This window comes from Lissotriton helveticus, chromosome 10 (genome assembly GCF_964261635.1).
Source record: "Lissotriton helveticus chromosome 10, aLisHel1.1, whole genome shotgun sequence".
Taxonomy (NCBI): domain Eukaryota; kingdom Metazoa; phylum Chordata; class Amphibia; order Caudata; family Salamandridae; genus Lissotriton; species Lissotriton helveticus.
This window is the reverse complement of record NC_136071.1, coordinates 975,118,646-975,143,981: the sequence shown is the minus strand read 5'-3', so window position 1 is coordinate 975,143,981 and position 25,336 is coordinate 975,118,646. Positions and strand designations below refer to the sequence as shown.

The 25,336-nt window shown below is 46.5% G+C and overlaps 1 protein-coding gene across 1 annotated transcript in view; it reads left to right on the top strand.

The window, feature by feature from the left end:
* The window catches only part of LOC144784696 (1-aminocyclopropane-1-carboxylate synthase-like protein 1), a 90,276-nt gene that overhangs the window by 58,465 nt on the left and 6,475 nt on the right, over positions 1-25,336 (top strand). The window contains exons 11-13 of the mRNA XM_078663647.1: positions 10,022-10,163; positions 10,256-10,398; positions 13,384-13,537. Of these exons, the coding sequence (XP_078519773.1) occupies positions 10,022-10,163; positions 10,256-10,398; positions 13,384-13,537 (439 nt within the window). The remainder of the gene's footprint in view (positions 1-10,021; positions 10,164-10,255; positions 10,399-13,383; positions 13,538-25,336) is intronic.

Here is a 25,336-nt window from a genome sequence, read left to right as displayed (position 1 = left end):
GCCGATTCGTTTGAAGTGTGAGTGTGGAGAGAGGCTCACAGGCTGATGGCGTTTGATGTCCACGCGCCTGGTTCACATGAACTGTGCTGTAGGCCGAGACCTCAAAAATACAGGGATCTACGTAAGTGCTCTGTGCTAATTGATGCTTTCCCTTAAGTAGGCCATTTAAATGGTAGACAGACAAACATTTCAGTAACAGCACAGGGAACACACAAGTCGGGTGACGACAAATCTTGCTTGTCATGCACAAGTAATTCTAGACAGTGGGGGTGGGGCGCTGAAGGAGGGGAGGTTTGTGGGTTAAATGAAGAAAGACACAGGACATCAGACCTGATATTACACAAAAACAGATGATAATTGTGTCCACTAGCTGCAAAATGAATAGGGAGTTTCAGCATTCCGTCCATCATCTCCTTGTGTTTGCTTTGTTTGCCCTGAGTTAGCAGGGTATGCCCAGACGTGGGTCCCTTGCTCACTTTGCCACTAAATTCAAGCTAGCCTGGCAGATGAGGGGTGTTAGCCTGAAACCAGTTCCAGGATGCTTGTTTCCGGTTCAGGGAAGACCTGGCTTGGTAGTGCGGGCTGGACTGTTACCATGAGGCACAGGGTCAAGATTGATTTACATATAGCTGGGTCTGAACGGAGGGTTGCGTAGTGAGCTAAAGAACGATGATGGATTCAACCCAGTTATCCAGTATTTGGGTGTCTTTCATAGATTCACATGCCTGAATCATTCCCCGTCGTCGAGACGGGAGCCTCCGGTAAATAAAAAAGTAATGTCCTATAGACATACATAGAGAAAATAGGCCCAAGGGTCTCCCCTTAGTGGCCTTTCCTTGTCCTTATGTAAAAAGGACCAAACTCTTACAGTCAGCCAATCAGCTCCGACCTCCCTCTAGGACCTCCCTGGGAGGAGCCCCAGTCCCTCAGATTTTCTACCGCACGTTGTGCTAGGGAGTCTCCAGCTTGAGCTCTGCTCAAGATTACTTATAATCATCTAACTTTCTTCAAAAGTGATTCCTCGCTCTCAACCCTTCAAGGATTCTTCACTACACTGTTTTGCAGTAAGTGGCTTCTTTCCACAAACTTCTTCCATGTCGGAGTCACAGAAGAAAGCCCTGTTCAGGGCCTGCTCTTCCTGTGGGAAGAAGAGGATCCATGTGGATGATAAGCATGAGCTATGCTTGTACTGCCTTTACCCAGATCATGTCTCGGACAAGTGCAGGATCTGTAGGTCTTTCCCTAAAAAGACTGTGAGAGACAGGGAAGGACGCCTTCTCATCTGGCTGGACAGGCTGAAGGACAGAGACAATCTAGAATCTTCTGAGAGCAGTGTTTCCAAAAGCTCAGAAGTCTCTAAAAAGAGGCCTAGGGTATCTTCCCCGGGCCCCTCAGACACTCCTCCTACGAAGACAAAAAAGTCTTCAGAGGCAAGATCTACGTCATCTTCAGTGTCTGTTCAGGCTGATCACACCTTCAAAAGGCCTGCTCCATCGTCTACCAGACAGACCCACAAAACAACCTCTGTCACAACCACTGTGTCGACGACATCAGCGTCATCGCCTTCAGCGTCGACGACGACGACTACTTCCTCAACATCATCAGGTAGACCTGTTTCCTCTATTATATTACTGCAATCGTCGTCGACGACGAAGACCCTGTCGACGACGAGAACCACACCATCGACGACGGCATCGTCATTAACGAGCCCACCGTCGTCGAAGAACTCACAGACGTCGACGAAGACGTCGACGACGAAGACACCGTCGACGGCGGGCTCGCCGTCGACGAAGGTACCGACGACGACAACATCGTCATCGAAGTCGTCGACGACCAAGGTACAGTCGTCCACGCAGTCGACGACGACACCGTCGACGAAGGCACCGTCGACGAAGGGACCGTCGACGAAGGGACCGTCGACGAAGGGACCGTCGACGAAGGGACCGTCGACGAAGGAACCGTCGACGAAGGGACCGTCGACGACGACGAAGGAAGACTCTTCGTCGGAGATGGCATCGGAACCATGGAAAAAATCCGAACTGGTAGAGATGCCGTCCCTCATGCTACCGCCGTCGACGACGCCCTCGACGTCGACAGGAACACATGCTGCGTCTAGCAAGTCTAGAAAAACGCAAATTACCCCGGAAACCACGTCTCCGAGCAAAGTGGAGATGCAACCACCTCACGACATCTTCCAAAGTGAGGAATCCGAAGAGGATGACTGCATGGGTCCAGCTACCTCCATCTCGGACCTCAACGTCAAGTGCCAAAGCACCGATGAGGAGCAGGAGGAGCTAACTTTTCAGGAACACTCCATCCACACTAGTGTCCGCACGGAGGTCACCCCCATGATATGCCTACCGGCGACTCTGGTCAATGACCTGCGGTTCCTGGTACAGGACTACAAGCAAAGATTCCCGGATGCGGACAGTGGTCATCAGACACCGGTAGACCATACGCCAGCGTCTGCCCCAAAACGATCTCAAACTCTCCCTCAAACCCACCGTGAGACCCAGCCTCAGGTGATGGACTCCTCGGACGACGACGAGGAGGAGGAAGAATTGGAGGAAGGAGAGGTCCAGGAAGTCCACTCGGTCCACTCGGACCAGGATGGAGATAACGAGTATGGAGATAACGAGTATGTAGCGCCATCCCCGGCTTCACCTGAACCGCGACAGGCGGATTCGCCGCCTGTGGACATAGCAGGCTTCCACAAAATTGTGGAACGGGCAGCGAAGAGATTCCATATGGTAGTGGAATCAACGGAAACGGACTGCTTCCTGCATGACTTCAAAGAGCAGACACAAAAGGCAACCAAATCTATTCCAATCATAGAGTTCTTGTGGGAACAGGGCAAGAAATTGATGCTGACACCCGCTTCCGTGCCTGCGGTTGTTCCGCGCCTGGACAAGAAATATAAAGCCCCACTTAAGGCGGCGGCTTGCCTCAACGGGCACCCAAAACCTGACTCGGTGGTCACGCAGGCGGCCCAGAAACACTCCCGCAACCCTTCCTCCCCACTGTCCGCTCCTCCGGACAAGGAAGGCAGGAAGCTGGACACGATAGGGAAGAGATTCACGTCCACGTCGGCCATGACCATCAAGATCGCCAACTCCATTGCCTTGTTGGGGCGCTACAATCGCCAACTCTGGGAGGACATAGCCCCATACCTGAAGGAGCTGCCTGATGCCGTAAGGGGGGAGGTCAAGGCTCTCCTGTCGGAAGGTCAATCTTCGGCGGCGGAAATAATTGACTGCGCTATAGATGCAGCCATGACTGGCTTCCGTCAACTAGCCGGAGCTGCTGTGCTACGCCGTCAAGGATGGCTGAAGGCGACGTCGTTCCGCCAGGAAGTACAATTGAAGGTGCTGGACATGCCCTTCGACGGCCAGCATCTCTTTGGGGACAAGATCGACGAGGCACTGCAAACTATCAAGAAGGACACCGACACTGCAAGGGCACTAGGCACGTTACAGTCCCGGAACCAGTCCTTTCGAGGAAACCGATCCAGAGGTCAGTCCTCTTATCGCGGTTCCTACCAGAACCGGTCCTCGTATTCCTCTACCAACAAAAATCAATACCAGCATAAACAACAACAAGCCCGTCAATCTTCATACGGACGATCTACCTTCAGGGGCAGGAATTCCAAAAGGGGCGCTGGCGGACGCCAGTGACCGATTACTCCAGCCAGTCCCACCACCCTCTACATCCTTTCAAATTGGAGGAAAACTGACCCATTTCCTCGACAATTGGCAACACATCACCACGGACCGATGGGTTCTCCAAATTATAAGATTCGGACACTCTCTCGAGTTCACATCCCTGCCTCCCAACACACCTCCCAAAAGACGGACGCACAAACATCTACGGCTCCTTACCCTAGAACTCGCTATAATGCTACAAAAAAGAGCAATCGAACGAGTTCCAGCATCCCAGAAGGGGAAGGGGTTTTATTCACACTTCTTTCTTGTAAGACAGAAAGAGGACAAGTGGAGGCCCATTCTAGACCTTCGGGCACTCAATGCCTTCCTACGGAGCCAATCGTTCAGGATGGTGACGATTCAAGAAATCCTGGGCACTCTCGAACAAGGAGATTTCATGACATCCTTAGATCTCCAGGATGCCTACTACCACATCCCCATCCTCAAGCGTCACAGAAAGTTCCTGCGGTTCGAGGTGGCGGGCCGACATTATCAGTTCAGAGTCCTACCATTTGGCCTCAAGTCCGCGCCGCGGATTTTCACGAAGTGCCTAGCACCGGTGGCGGCATTTCTGCGTCAGTTGGGTCACCAAGTCTTCCCTTACCTAGACGACTGGCTGGTGAAAGCACCCTCAGCCGAGGACGCGGCAGCATCCTCCTGCGCCTGCACCAATCTTTTTCAGAGGCTAGGATTAACCATCAATCTCAAAAAATCCTGCATCACCCCTACGACAAGGATCACCTTCCTAGGGGCTATCCTGGACACGGAGTGCGTGAAGGCCTTTCCCTCGAAGGAGAGGGCGGACAAGATACTATCTCTGGCCACGGCTGTGGCGACAAAAACATACATCAAAGTGCGCACTTACACATCCCTCATGGGAATGATGTCTTCGTGCATACTCCTTATCCCTCACTGCCGACTCAGGATGCGCCCATTGCAGGAAGCTCTCGCAACCCAATGGACCCAAAGCACTGGCTCTTTCGAGGACATTGTGCAAATCACGCCAAAAATGTCCACAAGCCTAGCTTGGTGGAGGAATCGAAAAAATCTGAATGTAGGATTACCGTTTCTCCTTCCGGCGACACCTCTGGTGATCACCACGGACGCCTCCTTGGAAGGATGGGGCGCCGTTCTACAAGATCTTCGAATCAGCGGCAAGTGGGACTCTCAGGAAAAACTGCTCCATATAAATCTCTTGGAGCTGAGGGCGGTATATCTTGCTCTACAGGCATTCCTGCCACGCATCCAGAACTCCCCAGTGCTCGTCAAAACGGACAACACCACGACGATGCACTACCTCAACAAACAGGGGGGAACGCGTTCGCTCTCTCTATCACGCGAATCGCAGAAAATCTGGAACTGGCTGGTGTTACACGGGATCCAACTCAAGGCGGACTATGTCCCCGGAAAAGACAATACTATCGCGGATGCCCTGAGCAGGCAACGATCCCTCTCCCACGAGTGGGAGCTGAGCGACAACGCCCTGGAACACGTCTTCTCTCAATGGGGAGTCCCGAACATCGACCTGTTTGCCACCAAAGAAAACACCAAATGTCCGCACTACGCAAGCTGGCATCCCCAACAAGGGTCTCTGGGGAATGCATTCTCCATCGGATGGTCCAGCGCGTTTGCGTACGCCTTTCCTCCGTTGCCAATGATCCCGAGGCTCCTCAGGAAGATGAAGGCGGAGCCATGTACCCTAATCCTGATTGCCCCGTTCTGGCCGAGACAACACTGGTTCTCGGATCTACTTCGACTTTCCATCATGTCACCGATCCGTCTGAGGCAGCACCCGAACCTCTTAACAATGTTCAACGGTCAGGTGCAACACCCGAACCTCCAATCACTCAAGTTGTCGGCCTGGCTCCTGAGCACAGGGAGTTCAGTGGACTAAATATCCCGCAGGACTGCAGGGATATCCTGTCGAAAGCGAGAGCGGATAGTACAAACAAAACCTACACTCTCAAGTGGAAACGGTTCTGCATGTGGTGTGTGGATCGGGATCTACGACCACTCTCAGTCACCCCTGAACAAATACTACCATACCTGCTGCATTTAGCACAGTCAGGCCTGGCACATGCATCCATAAAGGTTCACCTCGCAGCTATCTCTAGATTCACTAGGACTTTCACAGGACCTTCTCTGTGGTCCAGTAGACTAGTCAAACAATTCCTGAAGGGGCTCTACAGATCCTTTCCGAGGCCTCGGAAAGTCCCTCCAACATGGCAACTGAATCTGGTACTCAACCAACTCATGAGAAGTCCGTTTGAACCCATCCATCGAGCATCCATCAAACACATCTCCTGGAAAACAGCACTCTTGCTCGCTCTAACATCAGCCAGGAGAGTTAGCGAGCTGCAAGCTTTGTCCATTCAGGAACCATATATGCAATTCAGACAAGACAGGGTAGTGCTGAGACCAAACCCTAAATTCATACCTAAAGTCCCTTCGGACTTTCATCTCAACGAGCCAATTGTCCTCAGGTCCTTCTTTGCAAATCCGTCCACAGCAGCGGAAAGAGCGCTGCATTCTCTGGACCTTCAGAGGTGCCTAAAATTCTACCTGGACAAAACTAAGGCTCTCAGGAAATCTTCACAGCTGTTTGTGGCATACAGCAGACCAAGAGTGGGCCTGCCTCTCACGAAGCAAAGCATCTCCAGGTGGATATCCTCAGCGATTGCATTCTGCCACGACAAGGCCGGACGGCCTTTAACTGAGCATGTTACTGCTCACTCCACCAGGGCGATGTCCACGTCCGCAGCACTGTTCGCTGGGGTACCAATCTTGGACATTTGCAGAGCGGCGACTTGGAAGTCACCGCACACTTTCTCCAGACATTACTGCCTGGGTTTCAAACTTCAGAAGGATGCGGCAGTGGGCCAAGCAGTGCTTCGCCATCTCTTTCAGTGATGTGAGCCTTCCTACATCCCGCCATCCAGGTATGCACGTTCCTTGCTATTGTGATGTTACTGTTATGCTGTCCACATGTTGTATGACGACACATGCATTGTCTACTGTGACTACAGAGCATTTCCATCACGCAGGTGCATATCTGATTGCTAGCTATTCTGATTCAGGCATGTGAATCTATGAAAGACACCCAAATACTGGATAAGAAATGCGTTACTTACCTGTAACAGCAGTTATCCAGTATTGGTGTCTTTCATAGATTCACATGCAACCCTCCCGCCTCCCCTGGAAGGTCTCACATCCCTCTCTAACAATATTACGCCAACCTAGTTGGGTGCGTACGAAAATCTGAGGGACTGGGGCTCCTCCCAGGGAGGTCCTAGAGGGAGGTCGGAGCTGATTGGCTGACTGTAAGAGTTTGGTCCTTTTTACATAAGGACAAGGAAAGGCCACTAAGGGGAGACCCTTGGGCCTATTTTCTCTATGTATGTCTATAGGACATTACTTTTTTATTTACCGGAGGCTCCCGTCTCGACGACGGGGAATGATTCAGGCATGTGAATCTATGAAAGACACCAATACTGGATAACTGCTGTTACAGGTAAGTAACGCATTTCATCTGTGACTGGGGGTGAGGGTCTGAAAAGTTTCAGCGCCCCGTCTATCATCTCCTTGTGTTTGCTGGTTGAACATAGCAGCTGCAAAACTGGGCTAAGTTAAATATTTGTCCATATTATCTGACAGATTCGCATACTATTGCTGCAATATTCTACAGTCTTGGTGGTTTTCTTTTTTATTTCCTTGAAAGTAATCATAACCCCACTCTCTTTTTGGGAAGTTCTTGTTCTCAGGAAATCCATATTTGCACACATTGTATAGCGTGTACGCTTTCTTTCATATGCACGTCAGTACACTAATTACCTCACAATAAAACTGCTATCGTGTATAAAATGAATCACAATACCGACATGGGCTTGGAACAAGAACAATACTTTAGCATAACAAACCTAACCTTAAGATAAGCATTTAGGTATCACTGACCAGGTATTATCAAGTAAATTCAGCAATGTCAAATCAAAACAACTAAATGCTATGTACATTGACAGCAATTCATTATTCCTATTTCTGAATTATAAAATACCTTTTTTCCATTTGATCAGCTGTAGGTACGCTAGAACAATTTCAATGTGCAACCGTTATTGTGTGCCTGTTATCTCTAGCGCACAAATCAGAACCATCAAGTCAGGCTGTAGTGACCTTAGCCTTTACAACAGACTGAAACCTCAGCAGAAATGTTAATGAATTGTAAACGTTTAGCAGTGTTGCCAACAACAAATACTGTACCAATGCAATGGACAGTGTTGGTATTGGGCACCTTTTTACATTGGATGCTGAGGTTTTATAAGCTCTAAGAATTTCTTTTCGTGCAAACCCTAAACTGCGACTTCAAACTTGTTTGTTCAATTTCCGATTTATTTGTTAAACAACTAAAGAGTGACTTTGTGAAAAATTGAAAAAAAGGTTTATGAAGAATATATAAGAGGGTATCCACATATTCTCTTTTCTTTTGTCTTTAACCCCCTTAAAAAGCAAACCAAAAAATGATAAAACACCCAAGAAAGGCATCCTTAGCCCTTGTGCAAACAAAAAAGAGAATGAAAATTCTTTCTCTTTTTAAAAGGACCCGCACTCACCACTAGTTGGTGACATGCTTCATCATAGGGTCCCCGCTGGGGTGACCGAGTGCCTCCCCAGCGTGCTATAACGCCTGAATTACAGCGGAGCGGGATGATGGTGTGTGCAACAGTGCTCTAACTGATATGTGAATTAAACTGTGAGTGAAATTAAAAAATACATGGTTGTAACCCATAATTTTTTTTTAATAAAGGTCAACCAGTATTGGGTTTAAAATCAGTGCAAGGCGGACAAACCTAGGTTCTATATTAAGAAACCCGTTTCCTGAATTCAATTGGTAAACATGTTTCTGCTGTTAGAATTGCTAGTTCGCTCAGCATTCGTCAGGACCTAAATGTAAAAAACCTCAAGGGGGTCCTCCGATGGTGTGCGCTCGCTAAGGCGCACCCTCCCGTGAGGATCTCAGTGTGAAAAATAGATTTTTTTCAGAAATAATACTCACGGATATTGTCCGTGGTGACTCACTGAACTTCACAGGAGTCAGAAAAGGCTTTGAAGGAGAATTGTACTCTCTTCATGGGCTCCGACAGCGCGGGTGTTCTTCACGCCATGTCTATGTTCAACACACGCGACTCCCCGTAAATTACCTACGCCCAGAGGTGCCGTCCGCCCGGATCCTGATACTTTAGCATAACAAACCTAACCTTAAGATAAGCATTTAGGTATCACTGACCAGGTATTATCAAGTAAATTCAGCAATGTCAAATCAAAACAACTAAATGCTATGTACATTAACAGCAATTAATTATTCCTATTTCTGAATTATAAAATACCTTTTTTCCATTTGATCAGCTGTAGGTACGCTAGAACAATCTCCATGTGAAACCGTTATTGTGTGCCTGTTATCTCTAGCGCACAAATCAGAACCATCAGGTCGGGCTGTAGTGACCTTTGCCTTTGCAACAGACTGAAACCTCAGCAGAAATGTTAATGAATTGTAAACGTTTAGCAGTGTTGCCAACAACAAATACTGTACCAATGCAATGGACAGTGTTGGTATTGGGCACCTTTTTACATTGGATGCTGAGGTTTTATAAGCTCTAAGAATTTCTTTTCGTGCAAACCCTAAACTGCGACTTCAAACTTGTTTGTTCAATTTCCGATTTATACAGTGAGCAACTTGACAGTAACTAGAAACCTATAGTGAGAGAACGTACGGTATACTCCATTCAAGAGCCCTTTGTCCCTTGCACTCCCTTGGCAAACGGATAGTCGCATTGCTAATTAACAACCTATCTCTCTTTGCTGGTGGCACTCTACGTAAGTTCCTCTTTATTGGCGTGGTGTCCTGAAACAAGCCCCTAAATTCACTGTGCGGTACACCTGGAAATAAAACCATGGAAAAACTACACATCCGCATACACAACTCTGTAAACATTTGCAGTAGGGAACCCACCTTTATGTGGAACTGTTGCATTCTTGCACAGCACTTTATGTAGCTTTGTTTTTGTCTTATTTCCCCTGTATTTCCATTTATTGTGGTATCAAAGTGTTTTGTAATAATGTGTTCATTAAGATGAATTATGCACAAATAATGGATGGAAAATGTTGTACTTGCAACGATATGATTCAGACCTGCTACTTATGCAGTTTGTTTGTAAAAGAGTGCAACTTGGACTAAAATAGTTTTTTTGGTCCGAGGTGTTCCACTTTAACATGGAAACCATGTGTTATTGTAGATGTTTATTAACACAGTAATCCTTCCTTCCTTCAAGGATTTTGCAATGGCTGGCGTCAGAGTTGGGGTGTTGCACACCGCAAACCAACAAGTTTGCCGAGCAGTTTCGAAGCTAGCATCTTTCCACCAGTGCGCAGGCCCTATCCAGTATGTTCTAAGTGAAATGATCAGTGATAGAGGTAAGCAGAAATTAATATATCGCTACTTCTAGCTTTGCTCAACTGTATAGATTAGAAAACTAATATACGTTTTCACCTTTCTCTCCTAACAGATTGGTTAGATAATGTGTTTTTTCCAACCAATAAACGGCGACTCCGAGAGGCACAGAACTTTCTGGTTACTGGGCTTAATGAGATTGGAATACCAGTTCACAGGTGCTCAGGCGGACTATACGTATGGGCTGACTTCCGAAAAGTAAGCATGATTCTAGCAATTCTACACTAGTATATACTTTTGTTATTGAGATAAAGCAGCATAACCTTTTAATGGGCAGCAAAACTACTGTAAAAACTGGCTGTGTTTGCACCTGTGATGTCCCTTTTTAAAACGCCTTAAACGTCTGCAATGTAAAATCTCTTCCTTATAGTGAGCAACGTTAGGGGAGTGTGTTTATACGTTCGTGTGTGTGTAGGAATGTAAATGTATACATAGAGAAAGATAGACACATTAAAAAAGCACAGTTAAAGTTCTGTTATGGTTGCTGATTAAGATAAAACGTAGTAAGTTACCAGTTATGGTTAGTACCATGAACCATAACTTGCACAGCAGCCATCCAAACCATAACTCACACATTGTTAGACCAGCTAATCCTGTTAGGCCTTTTACCACTGATTGGTGAAATATAAATCACTCAATGAATTGCGCTAAAGAATGTAATTAGTCTCTTCTGTAAAGCATAGCTTTTAGGAATTGACACCTTCATGCTTCAGCAAGCATGCTCTAGTCTGGTGGTCCCTGAACCCACAGTTCTGGGCACCTCTGTGCTCCGGGGGACACAGGGAGTGAGGGAGGGAGAGAGAAAATGTGAAAACACTCCCAACACTGATTCGAATAAATCACTGCCACTGATGGGCCGGTAGTCTTCGGATTTATGAACTGGTTCCATTGTATTACCATGATTTTCCAACCAAATTCTATCACCATGGGTTCACAATTCTCTGTACCATAACTTGTAATGCTTTAAGCCCCAACTATGAAAAGCCTGAACCTGGATGTTCTGCTCTGGAATCTTCACAAAACACTATGGGGCGCACATGCCTCAAGCATTTTTGTCATGGCAAACGCAAAAAATGCTTTTCGGATGCAGCACACCCTACTTTGCTATTCGGTAACATGTTACCGAATCGCAAAATGGGTTTGAGATTCGCTATTAGAAAGGGGTGTGTTTAGGGCGTCCCTTCCTAATACTGAATCAGTCGAATTTTTTTTGCATTTTACCACCTACTTCACGTAGGTGGTAACCCATGTGCAAATGGGAAGGGGTCCCTGAGGGACTCCTTCCCCTTTGCGAATGTTTGTGAAAGCATGTTTTATTAGAGCAGGCAGTGGTTGCCGGCTCTTAAAAAATGAAAGGAAAACTTTCATTTTTATTTTTGTAAAGCATCCCGTTTTCCTTTAAGGAAAATGGGCTCCTTTACAAAAAGAAATTGCTTTATTTAAAAGCAATCAAGGATATGGTAGTCTGCTGACCCCAGCAAGCCACCATCCCTGTGATTTTTGCGATTCCCAGGGGGTCGTAAAATGCCTACCTCATTAATATTCATGAGGTAGGTCATTTGTCATCCCCTAGGAATTGCAGAAAGTGTTCTACACACTTTCATGCATGCCGATTTGCAATTTTTTTGATTGTCAATCGCACTGATTCACAATTAGGGAATCGGTGCATTGATGCATCCGGCCGTATATTTTTGGGGATAGTACTGTCCTCTTGCACTTTCTCTGAATGTAGAGTAAATCGATTACCATACTGGACCACAAAAACTAAAATATCTTTGCAATTTAGCCAAAAGAAACTGTCTTTAAAAGCTGCTTTACACCAAGCTACAGTGGCCGTGTTTGCTGATCTTGGTAGTCCCATTAGAACATTTATATAGTGCACAAATCACTTTATAATGTCCTTAAAGAGCTGTAAAACTTAAGAGTAATTCGGCTCACCCACAGGTTATGGTTTAAGTTATGATTTAAGGTCCCACTTGTAAATATCTTTCAAAACTAACAGTTGCCTTTTCATTTAAAATCAATTACTACCAGCTTCTTCATGACCATGTTCTAGGTAGAGGGGATGGTAATAGAGGGAAAATTAACAAACTGCTATTCCAGAATTTTTCAGGTAGTGCTTTTAAATCAGATTTTTTTTATAAGGAGGTGCTTTAGCCATTTAAGTGCCCTTTCTCGAATTTGGTAACTTTCAAGAAGGCCATTAACCAATTTTAAGTGAGCAGAATAAAGTCAAAGAGTAGAATCTCTTGATCTAAAAATTCAGGCATCATGCCAAATAAGACCCCCGTTACTAGTGGTCTGGAACAACCCAAATGATTTCCCTTTTTCTGAATTACATTATTGGGGGTCCCAGTAATTCTGGGATGAGGGAAATAACAGAGCATACAACTTGCTGAAGAATAACACCCATCAGTCTGATTTACTGTGCGATTCCCACATGTTTTCCCCAGTACTTTTCCAGGAAACTTCATCCTTGTGCAGCGGGTGAAAGCCCTGGGTTATAAACCACAGAACAGTAGGATTTCCTCATAGTTGAATATTCTGATGGTACAGGTCACTCGTGACCAGCCCCATCATAGTTTTCGAGGCACTTGTAATAAGAGCTTAAGTGGAAATTTTAATATTATTTAATTAAATTCTATATCTCTCCGTTCTGACTGATTTTTATGCTAAACATTCATCACTAGCTTTATGATTGACATTCTTGATCTTTCTTGTACCCTTCAAAATTCCATTCACAACAGAACACCAGAGACCCAGGGCCAGGAGGAGACCGCTAAATAATCTTTGCTCAGCATTTCCTCATAGAATAGATATGTGCTGCAAAGTAACTAGCTGCTTACCTGTAGTAATAATTATGCACGTTGAACCCTCTCTGATGAAGAAAGGGAGTTGTCACAAATATGTTTAAAAAAAAAAATCACAAAGTATAAGGGTGCAAACACAGTTTAACAGTGGCACCTATATACTTGGGCATTGTGGGCTTACTCTGGTCAAGATGATGATTTATAGTTTATATGATCTATGCCTAAAATGTTAATTGTTATAAAGAAGTAACTGGTTTCTTACTCATAAGTATTTATCCTGAAATGCCGTAGTCTAATTGTGTTACTGCATTTTAAAATGGACAGGTTTAAAAATTTTTTTTATTTCTCACACATTTTTGCCTCATATTTGTAGTTTATGAAGACTCAAACGTTTGAATCTGAACTGGAATTATGGTGGACACTTCTTGAAGAAAAACTGTACATCAGCCCCGGTCAAGCATTTTACTGCTATGAACCTGGATGGTTTAGATTGGTATTTTCGGATTCAATGGACAATATTAAGTTGTGTAAGTGAGATTTGTGATTTGATTAAATAAGCCGTCTACTAAATGCATGAACTTTAAAGAATCGTGTATCAGTGGGGTATGAGAAGCACATGTTGCAAATGCGTATTTTGAAATGATTCCTTGAGATTAACACAGGAAACTTTTTTAATAATAAAAAGTTAACAGTCTACGTAGACGAAAGGATATGTGTATGCATTCAGACCATTTTGTGGCTTACTATTTTTGGTTTGCAAAGTGACTCTTTTTTTTGTTGTTGTTTTTTTTGTTTAGCCTTATCCCGTTAAGAGTAGATATAGCTGTTTCATTACTTTGTGGCAGGAATAGAAAACCGCTTAAGATGCTATTTGTTATGGAAAGTGACAGTCATTTAATGTTAGGCTAGGAACGATTGCAGTATTGCCCAAAGCTGTTTTAAGCTATACAGAAAATGACCACACGGGGGTGGTAGGCAGTACCTGTAATTTGGCTTTGGACCATTAGCAACGGCATGTGCTGCTTCCATCGGTGCTTAAGTAAGATGTTCTGCCTATTCTGATTTTGCCCAGTTTTTGAGCTTTAAGACACTGAAGTGTAGTCTTCTGTACTGCGCTGCCCCAGGTTTTTGCAGCAATCTGTAATTTGTTCTGTATTTTCTTTGCATGCTAATGACTTACTGCCTCCAGCCCACTGCTTCCCAGCAGAGTACTTTACTTTTTTCTTCATCGTAGGATTCTTTCAGATATCCCTAAAACGTAGATTGCAGCTATGCACCTGTGGGATCATGTAACACTTTATAATGTGTTGTTCGAGGCATGTGGGCTGCTGAATTTATATCTATGCATAGATCGCCGCCTAGTGTTGGGTCCAGATGATTGCACATTGTTGTCCTGGAAGAGTCTTCGAAGTATCACGAGATAGGTGGCTCCTCCCCTGGACTACAGTGCGCATGGGCATCCCCTCCATGCTCAGATTGTTTTTTTCCGCCATTGGGTTCGGATGTACTTCTTAACTCACGTTCGGAATATATATTAGTTACTCTTTTTCGAGGCCAAAAGGCCTTTGGGGCGTCGGTATTGTCTTTCGTTCGGTGCCTTTTACCTTTCCAGTTCTTTGAACTAGACTTCCGAAGACTTTTTGCCTTTCGACACCAAAGGCCCCTCGACGATCGACCGGAGTCCGTTCAAGCGCTGCCCTGTCTGCAACTCGAAATATCCCCACATCGACGTGCAACAAATGTCTCTCACCGGACCACGACGAGGACAGCTGCATGGCCTGTTCGAAATTCAGGTCGAAGAAAACTCTCCGTCTTCGACGCGCTGCACGACAGTCGGCGCGAGAATCGGCACCAGACCCGGAAAACATCTTCGGTGGTGACGACGAAGAACATGTACAAGAAGAAGATCCGGAGCACTCGGATCCTGCGTCGGAGCCAGACTCCACCTACAACGAGGACGAGGAAGAACTCTACGTCCATGATGAAGACATCGTCGAGGTAGGAGACGATGTACAACCTATCGGAGCCGTCGACGACGACTCAAGCGAGGAGCTAGGCCCAACCGCAGTAGCGGGGCCCCATAAAGACTCTTCCACGGCTCAGGTCGAGGCATCGCCGGAAGGCCTTAGCCAAGATCTTCAACACCGTTCTCTAGTCCCGCTTCAAGGCCCGACTAAGAACATTTCCAAAGAGCCATCGGTCGATCGGCCACACTCAGTGGAGAAATCGAAATGAAACCAAAAGACACGCAATCGAATCCGACACTAGTTAAAACAACCATCGGCTCGACGACTTCGGAACATTCCAAGTCGAAACGTGCCCTCGACCCCTCGGGATCGAAAGGGTGCGTCGAACCGAAGATCGGATCGACTACGCCTGTGTCTACAGTAAAACACGTCACGCTCCCGTCGACGTCGACTTCCGGCTCCAAAGATGGCGACTCTTCCGAAGGACTCGAGGCCCAGAAGACCATCGATCCGAAGTTAAAGAAGTCACTGTTGGTCAAGGCACCCGAAGCCGAAAGTCGGATCGAAGGACCCTACCGCGTCGAAGCCCAAGGGCGTTCCTGCTGCGCAACAATGGCTCGAATCGACGCACAGCCTCAAACGCACTGAACTGTCGGAGTCGGTCGAATCGAAGACACCGCCTCCATCGAAGAAAGTCAGTCCGTCGCCGATGCTTACGGCGCTGATAAAGTTCGGACTACCCCCGACAGCACGGCCTAACCCTGTTCAACATACACAGGCTACCGACTCTTCCAAGTCGGTTGCCGCAACCACTCGGCCTCGGACGGAAGACGTTGTATTCCAGCCACCGTCCCACCACAACCAGTCGAAACTCTACATCGACTCCGAATCAGGTCGACTCACCGTTTACAAGCGTAAAATCAGGCCTGAAGCGCCTATGGAACATTATAGGATACCACTAAAGAAAAAGCAAGACTCTACCACCTCTTCTATTCTTTTTGAGCCCATGCAATCATATGGTCCGGACTATACCTACTCTCCCACAAATGTCAATGAGGATGTGGAGGGAGGGGACAATGAGGACCAGTTTAACTATCCTATTGATACTGATCAAGATGAGTCCCAGCCGTGGGCTGACACTGTGGACCCTGCTGAGCCGCACACCACCCCTGATACTCTTTCATATGCTATCAAGCCTTCGCCTACTGAAGATACTGCTGCGTTCAACGCACTGATTGAGAGGGCAGCACATAACCGTGACGTAGATGTGCACGCTGACCCAGTGGAAGAAGACTTTCTTTTTGATACGTTTTCCACATCAGAAAGGTCTATCAAAACTCTGCCTATGCTCAAAGGTGTGCTCAAACATGCCAGTGACATTTTTAAAGAGCCCACTAAAGCAAGGGTGGTGAACCCAAGAATTGAGAGGAAGTACCGGCCTGTGCCAGTGGATCCTACCTACATCAAGGGCCAACTCCCACTGGACTCCTTAGTGGTGGCTAATGCTCGCAAAAGAGAGAAATCTCAGACAACGGGTGATGCTCCTCCTCCGGACAAAGAATCCAAGATCTTGGAGGCCTCTGGAAAACGTGTGGCAGCTCAAGCTGCTAATATTTGTAGAATCTCCAATACCCAAGCCCTGTTAGCAAGATATGAAAGGGCACACTATGACACGTTAGAGCAGTTACTGCAACACCTGCCAGATACTTATAAGGAGGGAGCAGAAATGCTTATACAGGAAGGGAAGTTAATCTCCATCGCGTCCATTAAGTGCGCGTTGGATGCAGCCGACACGGCAGCTAGGGCCATAAACACTAGCGTTATGCTCAGGAGGCATGCCTGGCTCCGCATCTCTGGATTTAAATCGGAGATCCAACCTACCCTGCTCAATCAGCCAGTAAAGCCTGACTTCCTGTTTGATCCGGAGGTAGACACCACTCTTGAAAAGATTAAAAAGGACACAAACTGCGAAATCCATGGGAGCTCTGCAGTCTCAGCAGTTCAGGGGCGGTTCCTTTCGTTGCTCCGGTAACAGGGGAGCCTCAAGAGGACAAGCATCGCAACAAGCCCAATACACCAAGGGGGGCACACAAACCACCTATAACCAGAACAATAGGGGTGGATACCGTGGGAACAGCAGCAAGGGCAGAGGACGTGGAAATAATACCAGATCCTCCACCACTAACCAGCAGTGACGTCTTGTCACTGCCCCCCGACCATATGACACCGGTCGGGGGGAGACTCCAGCAGTTTCTGCCAGTCTGGGAAAGCATTACCACGGACAGGTGGGTGAGACAACTTATACAACACGGTTATTGTCTAGAACTAACCTCCACTCCACCCAACATACCCCCAAGGCACCGTCCTATGTCCGCCGAGCACATGCACTTATTGCAGCAGGAAGTCATATCCATGCTGCAAAAAGGCACCATAGAACTCGTGCCTTTGGAACAGCAGGGTACAGGGGTGTACTCACTGTACTTCTTAATCCCAAAGAAAGACGGGTCTCTCAGGCCCATTCTAGACCTCAGACCTCTAAACCAATACATCCTGTCAGAACACTTTCACATGCTAACATTACAGCAAGTTCTGCCGTTGCTCAGTCAAGGAGATTTCCTAGCAACATTATATCTAAAGGATGCCTACTTCCACATTCCCATTCACCCAAGTCACAGGAAATATCTCAGGTTCACCATCAACAACCAGCATTACCAGTTCAAAGTCCTGCCTTTCGGGGTCACTAGAGCCCCAAGAGTGTTTACGAAGTGCTTAGCGACAGTAGCCGTGCATCTTTGGAGGCAACACATCCATGTCTATCCGTATCTGGACGACTGGCTTGTACAGGCAAAGTCAGCCCAGCAGTGTGCGGGCCACGTGTCCCGCACAATTCACCTCCTACACAGTCTGGGATTTTCGCGCAATTACCAGAAGTCCCATCTTCACCCCGCACATGTACAGCAGTACCTAGGCGCAGAAATAAACACGCTCGCTGCCACAGCGCAACCAAACTCAGCGAGAGTCAACAGCATGCAAGTGCTAATTCAAAAATTCAGGCCACAACACTCACTCCCGGCGCAGGTGTTCATGCAACTAATAGGCATGATGGCCTCCTGCATCTTTATAGTCCCACACGCGAGGCTACACATGTGTCCGCTTCAGGAATGCTTGGCACGCCAGTGGAACCAGGCTCAAGGACAGCTAAAAGACCTAGTGTTGGTGACCGGTCGTGCATACAACTCTCTGCATTGGTGGAACACACAAAACCTTTGCAGGGGACGACCGTTCCAAGAGCCTGTATCACAGATAGTACTGACGACGGACGCATATCTCCGGGGCTGGGGAGCGCATGCCCTCCACTATACAGTGCAGGGACTATGGACACCGCAACAGCAGAAGATGCACATCAACCTACTGGAACTGATGGCAATCTTCATGGCGATGAAGGCATTCAAGTTGCATCTCTGCAACAAAGTCGTGCTGATCCGGACGGACAACATGACTGCGATGTATTACATCCTGAAGCAGGGGGGTACACACTCTCCACAATTGTCACACCTAGCACAGTGCATGTGGAAGTGGGCCATTCAAAGGAACATGTTCCTCATGGCGGAACACCTCTCAGGCAAGGACAACCAGATAGCGGACCTACTCAGCAGACACAGCCATCAGATGCACGAGTGGGAGATACATCCCTCAGTGCTCCAACCATATTTCCAGCAGTGGGGTCGTCCAGAGATAGACCTCTTCACCACACACGAGAACGCAAAATGCCGCACCTTCGCCACCAGGTTCCCACACCCGCAGTCTCAGGGCAATGCGATATGAATGAACTGGTCGAACAAATTTGCGTACGCCTTTCCTTCAGCACCACTCATACCGCTGGTGGCACGCAAACTGAGGCAACACTCCGTGACGCTCATCCTGGTTGCTCCAACGTGGGCAAGGCAGGCATGATACACCACGTTCCTGGAACTTTCCGTGGTTCCCCACCAGCGCCTAAGACTCACACCCAGTCTCCTCACTCTGAGCCATGGAGACATTCAGCACCCAGATCCGCAGCAGTTGAGCCTTGCAATATGGCTCCTGAGGTCATAGAGTTTGGCTACCTGAAAGTGCCTCCTGACTATATGGACATCATAAAGGAGGCTAGGCGACCTACCACCAGGGCCTGCTACGCTGCAAAATGGAAGCGTTTTGTTATCTATTGCTCCAATAATAACATAAATCCACTTGATGCTTCCACGCAAAACATCATATGTTATTTGCTGCACCTATACAGATGTAATCTAGCGTATAGTTCCATCAGGATACATTTAGCAGCATTGGCGGCTTATCTTCAAAATAGACAGCACCTATCCCTTTTCAGAGTACCTGCCATTAAAGCTTTTATGGAGGGACTGAAAAGGGTCATTCCTCCAAGACACCCGCCTTCGCCGGTCTGGAACCTCAACATAGTCCTCACCAGGCTCATGGGCCCACCATTTCAACCTCTTCACTCTTGTGAGATACAATTTCTCACATGGAAAGTGGCTTTTCTGGTCGCAATTACGTCGCTACGACGAGTTAGCGAGCTGCAAGCCCTCACTGTTCAGGAGCCTTTCATTCAAATTCATGCTAATAGGGTTGTGCTACGCACCAACCCCAAGTTTATGCCCAAGGTAGTGTCACAGTTCCACATTAACCAAACTATCGAACTACCTGTATTCTTCCCAAATCCTGATTCAGTGGCAGACAGAGCGCTACACACACTTGATGTTAAAATGGCTCTCCTGTATTACATAGACAGAACTAAAGACTTCAGGAAAACTAAACAACTGTTCGTTGCCTTCTCTCCACATCACAAAGGCAACCCGATTTCTAAATCAGGTATAGCCAGATGGATTGTTAAGTGCATCCAGAGCTGTTCTCAAAAGGCTAAACGCACGTTAACAGTTCCCCCAAGAGCGCATTCCACACGCAAATTAGGGGCATCCATGGCTTTCCTAGGTAACATTCCTCTACAGGACATATGTAGAGCAACTACATGGACCACCATACACACATTCACCAAACACTACTGCGTGGATGTACACTCAAAACAGCAAGCTGCTGTAGGTCAGGCTGTTCTCAGTACTCTCTTTCAGACTGCTGCAGCTGGCACGGGCAACCGCCAATAAGGAGGGTACTACTATTTATTCTATGCATACATATAAATTCAGCAGCCCACATGCCTCGAACGGAATATGCTCCCGCCCTCCTCCCCGGTGCCTGTCGCAGCTGTAGCATTCACACTTATTCTAACGCATGGTCATCACTTACTATATCACACTCCATCTCTGCCACAATGGCGAAAAACAATCTGAGCATGGAGGAGATGCCCATGCGCACTGTAGTCCACGGGAGGAGCCACCTATCTCGTGATACTTCGAAGACTCTTCCAGGACAACAATGTGCAATCATCCGTACCCAACACTAGGCGGCGATCTATGCATAGATATAAATATCAGCAGCCCTACATGCCAAGAACAGATGCATACTGGTAAGTAGCATATTCCTTTCAGTGTAAAATGTATTAATCTCCTCACCTACGGGATATGTGGATATATATGTGTATGTGTATATATATGTATGTATGTGTGTATGTTAGCCGAAATGTTACATTTGATGTAGATGTGATGAATTAGGCTGCATTATATATTTACCGTGTATATATATTTGTATATTAATTAACCAACTATTTAATTAATGAAATGTACATAATAGAAATTAATACTTGGTTTGCAAGGGAAGGGGTTATCTTGAGACACTGATGTGATTCGATACTGTGTATCTAACTGGATTAGGCAGAAGTCTGTTTTCCTTGTCTATAGGCCCAGAATCACGTGATCTCACCTCGCATTTTAAAATCACTAGTTAATTTTGGCCAAGTCATGTGATCAAGGGCTCCAGGGCCCGAAACGCGTCATGGCGATCGTGGGTTGCACAGAATAAAGGAATAAGCAAAACCTTCTGTTTGGGTCCGTTTTGTTTATCACATCCAGTGAAGGGTGTGGGATCGAAGTTCTTTGTGATTTATCTACACCGGTATGCTTCTTGGTGTAATCACGGACCCCTCCTGCAAGTAGGGTAGAGCGGAAAAGAAGCGAGCCATCGGTACTTCCGGTAGCATTTTCCCTGCTCCGGTAGGAGCAACCGCTCAAACCCCCAGCAAGCAACATCCGCTTGTAACCAGCAGCGAACGGAAGCTGACTCTCACGGCCGTGATCGAGTCTGCACCGAGGAGACGGCTGGTGAACAGAAGCGTTTGCAAAGTACATTTAGCCGGAGCAGGAGTAGGACCGCGCATACGAGCGAAGCCACCAAGGATTTGTGCTCGAGAGCGCGGGTGCTCGTTTGAATAGCAATACAATTCAGTGCAGCGCCATGGACGCCGAGGATATGGCCAAGAAGCGAGAGGAGGCTGCATTAAGTATGTTTGACAACACCCCCATAATGAACACTCAGCATGTGGGGCAAATGTCATCAGTGGAAACAGGGGGCAGCCAGATTAAGACCTTATTTAAACAATTAGAAAAAGCCATGCGGACAGAACAATCCAAGTGGTGGGAGCAGAAGTCTCTGAGTCGCTACCTAGAAGTGGGACGTGTCCCGCGGGGCCTGAGACTGATGCTGGCCCCCAGTTACGAGAACCCTGACCCCAATATGCTGCAGGATTGGGCGCAGTGCAATTTATACAATTCCAGTCGCCTCATGCGGATTCTAATTCAGTATGCTGAGAGCGATGGCGCTAAACTTCAAACCAAGATCAAGGAACTGAATGAACAAATACGGGCATTGAACGAAGGACCCCAGGAGAAAAAGCTCAGGGAGGAAATGCTGGTAAGACTAAACAGAGAAGAGGAGGTAATCAAAAAAAGAAAAACTTCCAAGTTTCAAAGGGATAAGCTGGATTACCAGAATGGGTGGATCTATACGTTTTCTAGGAAATTTGATCCTCCAAAGGGCGTCCCATCACTCCAACAACAGGTAACAGCCAATGTGGAGCAGGCCTCGGTATCCTCCACTGATTTCAGTTCAGTACCCAGCAGTGACTCAGAAGCGGAGCAAATGGCGGTAACAGGGCAGTTGGGGTTTACAAAACGGTCGTTGGCCCAGGAAGTGGAGTGCCTGAGACACGACCGCAAGCAATCACTGAGATCCCACGCTTCAAACTCCGGAACAACCAAAGGCGCAACATCAAGCGCAAACAACGGAGGAAATGCAGTACAGCAAGACAAATCTGCCAATCCAGTAACAAAAAGAAAGACCTACAAAAGATGGAACCGCCGATGAAGTTTACAGTAAGTGATAATAAGACAATTGTGAACCTCACTGATATACTGTTAAGCCCTGGGGAACTAAGAACGCTTTCACTGGGGATGTCATTCTGTCCACCTAGTACTTTTAATTACGCGCGGACCAGATTGGATCTGTTTAAATTTACCAGGAAACTTAAACTGAGAAAATTATTTCTGGTCAATAAACATAAAACGTGCAAACCCCTGACGGTCGCCAATACAGGAGGAGTGGAGTCAGTGGCAATGTCTGTAGGCGAGTATGAACTACAATGTGATCTACAGGATCTCCTAAGGGAAGGGGACATTGAGGGGTCTCTGGAGGAAGATATTTCTATTTCAACTAATGCTCCAGGGAACACATTATTCAAACCCAAGTCGATCTTTAACCCCATAATGGCACACGACAATATTGATGTCTTCAGTGACTTAGTGGTGTCAGAACTTAAGAAACTGTATAGTAAATCAATCAGTTTCGATAAAAAACAAGGGAAGTACAACAATACATTTGGCAGCCTGATGAAAAAACTACAGGATAATAACAATGTAGTCATCAGGCAATCTGATAAAGGGGGCAATGTTGTCCTCTGGCCAATGAACATGTACATGGAGGAAGCGCTAAAGCAGCTGAACGACAGGCAGTGCTACATCAGGAGTGATGGGCAGACTATGCGCTTGGCTTGGGACAAATTTAACACCAAATTGTATTCCTGGAGAGGACAAGGTCTGCTGAGTGGGGATGAATTGAAGTTTTTAAAGACAAACCACCCAGTGACTCCGGTATTCTATCTAATTCCGAAAGTCCACAAGGACAGGTCAAAGCCACCGGGCCGGTCGATTATATCGGCCACGGGAGGGACATTTGAGAATGCATCCCGCTACATCGACCATTTCCTTCAGGAATTTGTAAAAACTTTGCCATCCTATATAAGAGACACCACAGACATTTTAGATAAAATCAAGACAATTGTGTGGGACAATGACTATTTACTGATCACACTTGATGTGACTGCTCTATACACGAGTATAAACCATAAAGATGGTTTGAGAGCGGTTGCTCACTTCTTAAACAAAAGACCAGCATGTATGCTTGAACACAACAGAATGATAATGGAAATGTTGGAGTATTGTCTTAACAACAATTATTTTCTTTTCCAGAATCAGGTGTTCCAACAACTGAGAGGTGTGGCGATGGGGGCCTGCTTCTCCCCCAGCTACGCATGCTTGCACATGGGGCTGTGGGAGGAGCAGGTCCTGGGGTCCAAACATGCAGAGGTGATGGCTAATAATGTTGTGTCACTGCTCAGATTCATAGATGATCTTTTTATAATCTGGAGAGGCATTGCTACAGAGGCTGAGCAGTTTATCTTTGACCTCAACATAAATGATTTGAATCTTAGCTTCACTGGTATGGTCAGTACAAATAAAGTCAATTTCCTAGATGTGGAAGTCCAAATATGGGAAGGGGGATTACAAACCAAGCTATTTCGCAAGGAGACCGCTGGTAATACGGTTCTTCATGCGACTAGCCATCACCCGAGCCACCTGATCCGCAGCATCCCCTACGGGGAGATGCTGAGGATCAGAAGGATATGCAGCACAGAAGAACTTTGTCAGGCAGCTCAATTGGAAAGCATGTTGAGATTCAAAGACAGGGGATACTCGGAGGCCTTGATTGAGAAAGCCATGACGAGATCGAACCGAGTAAACATCTTATCCAACCAGAAAGATGAACCCAATAAGACCTAGAAAGTCAAAGATAACACGGGCGGGCAACCTAGACTAATAACAGCATATAGTCGCCAATTCAAACAACTACAGAAGATTATACGCAAAAACTGGCCAATTGTCATGGGGTATCCTGTGATTGGCAGAACATTGACTGACTATCCGGCAATAACATAAAGCCGTGCCAGGTCAATGGGGGACATGCTAGTTAAGAGTAGTCCAGAGGTGGCCAATAAAAATAACTGGCTAAACAAGAGCAAGGGTTTTGTAAAATGTGCCACCTGTAAAGCCTGTACTTTGGGGAGAAACAAAACTAGTTTCCTTTCCCCCTTTAGTGATGTTCCCATTCTGATCAATAAGAAACTCACCTGTAGATCAGATTTTGTTGTGTATGTGCTGGAGTGTGCTTGTGGACTAAGATACGTGGGAAGTACGAAGTTACAGGTCCACAAACGCATACTCCAGCACATGCGGGCCGTCACTAACAAAGATGAAGCCTACCCAGTGGCTAGGCACATCAATGCACATCACAAGGGCGATCTCAACTGTTTAAGTTATTTCGCAATTGATATTGTGTTGCCACTGCGAAGAGGGGGAGACAGAGAGGCAAGGTTAACCCCTTCTACGCTCATGACGAGCTGGGCTCGTCATGAGGTAGCCTCCTCGCACGCTCATGACGAGCCCAGCTCGTCACGTAACATGCGATTAAAAAAATCTCAGCGTGCGAGCGGAATCCCGCACGCATGCGGTTAAGATTGTTGGAGACCAGCTACATTCTCAATCTTAATACAAAGACACCGAACGGTCTCAATGCGACTGAGGATTTATATACCTGCTTACAATTCTAACTGCATCAACAATCTTTGAATAAGCGCCCGCAGCATCAGAATGGAATGATGTGCGTGAAAGTCAGTGGGGGGTAGTGTTAACAGAAAACTGCAGCTGTCATTTACTTAATTTTACAAGTTATATTTGTTCACAGGGGATATTATTTTCATCACTTTTTATTGATTCTTGCGTGGATAGGTGCGTGAGCACGTGGGCAGTATAGACGCAATTTTCCATAATCACAGTGAGCCCACATGGGCGGAATTCGTTGATTTTCTCATGATAACCCCTGTAAAATGATGAATTTCTATTAAAGACTGCATAATGTTTTGCTGCCTCTACTTAGAGGATTGCACATATAACGGATAGAATGTTAGCCGAGATGTTACATTTAATGTAAATGTGATGAATTAGGCTGCATTATATATTTACCGTGTATATATATTTGTATATTAATTAACCAACTATTTAATTAATGAAATGTACATAA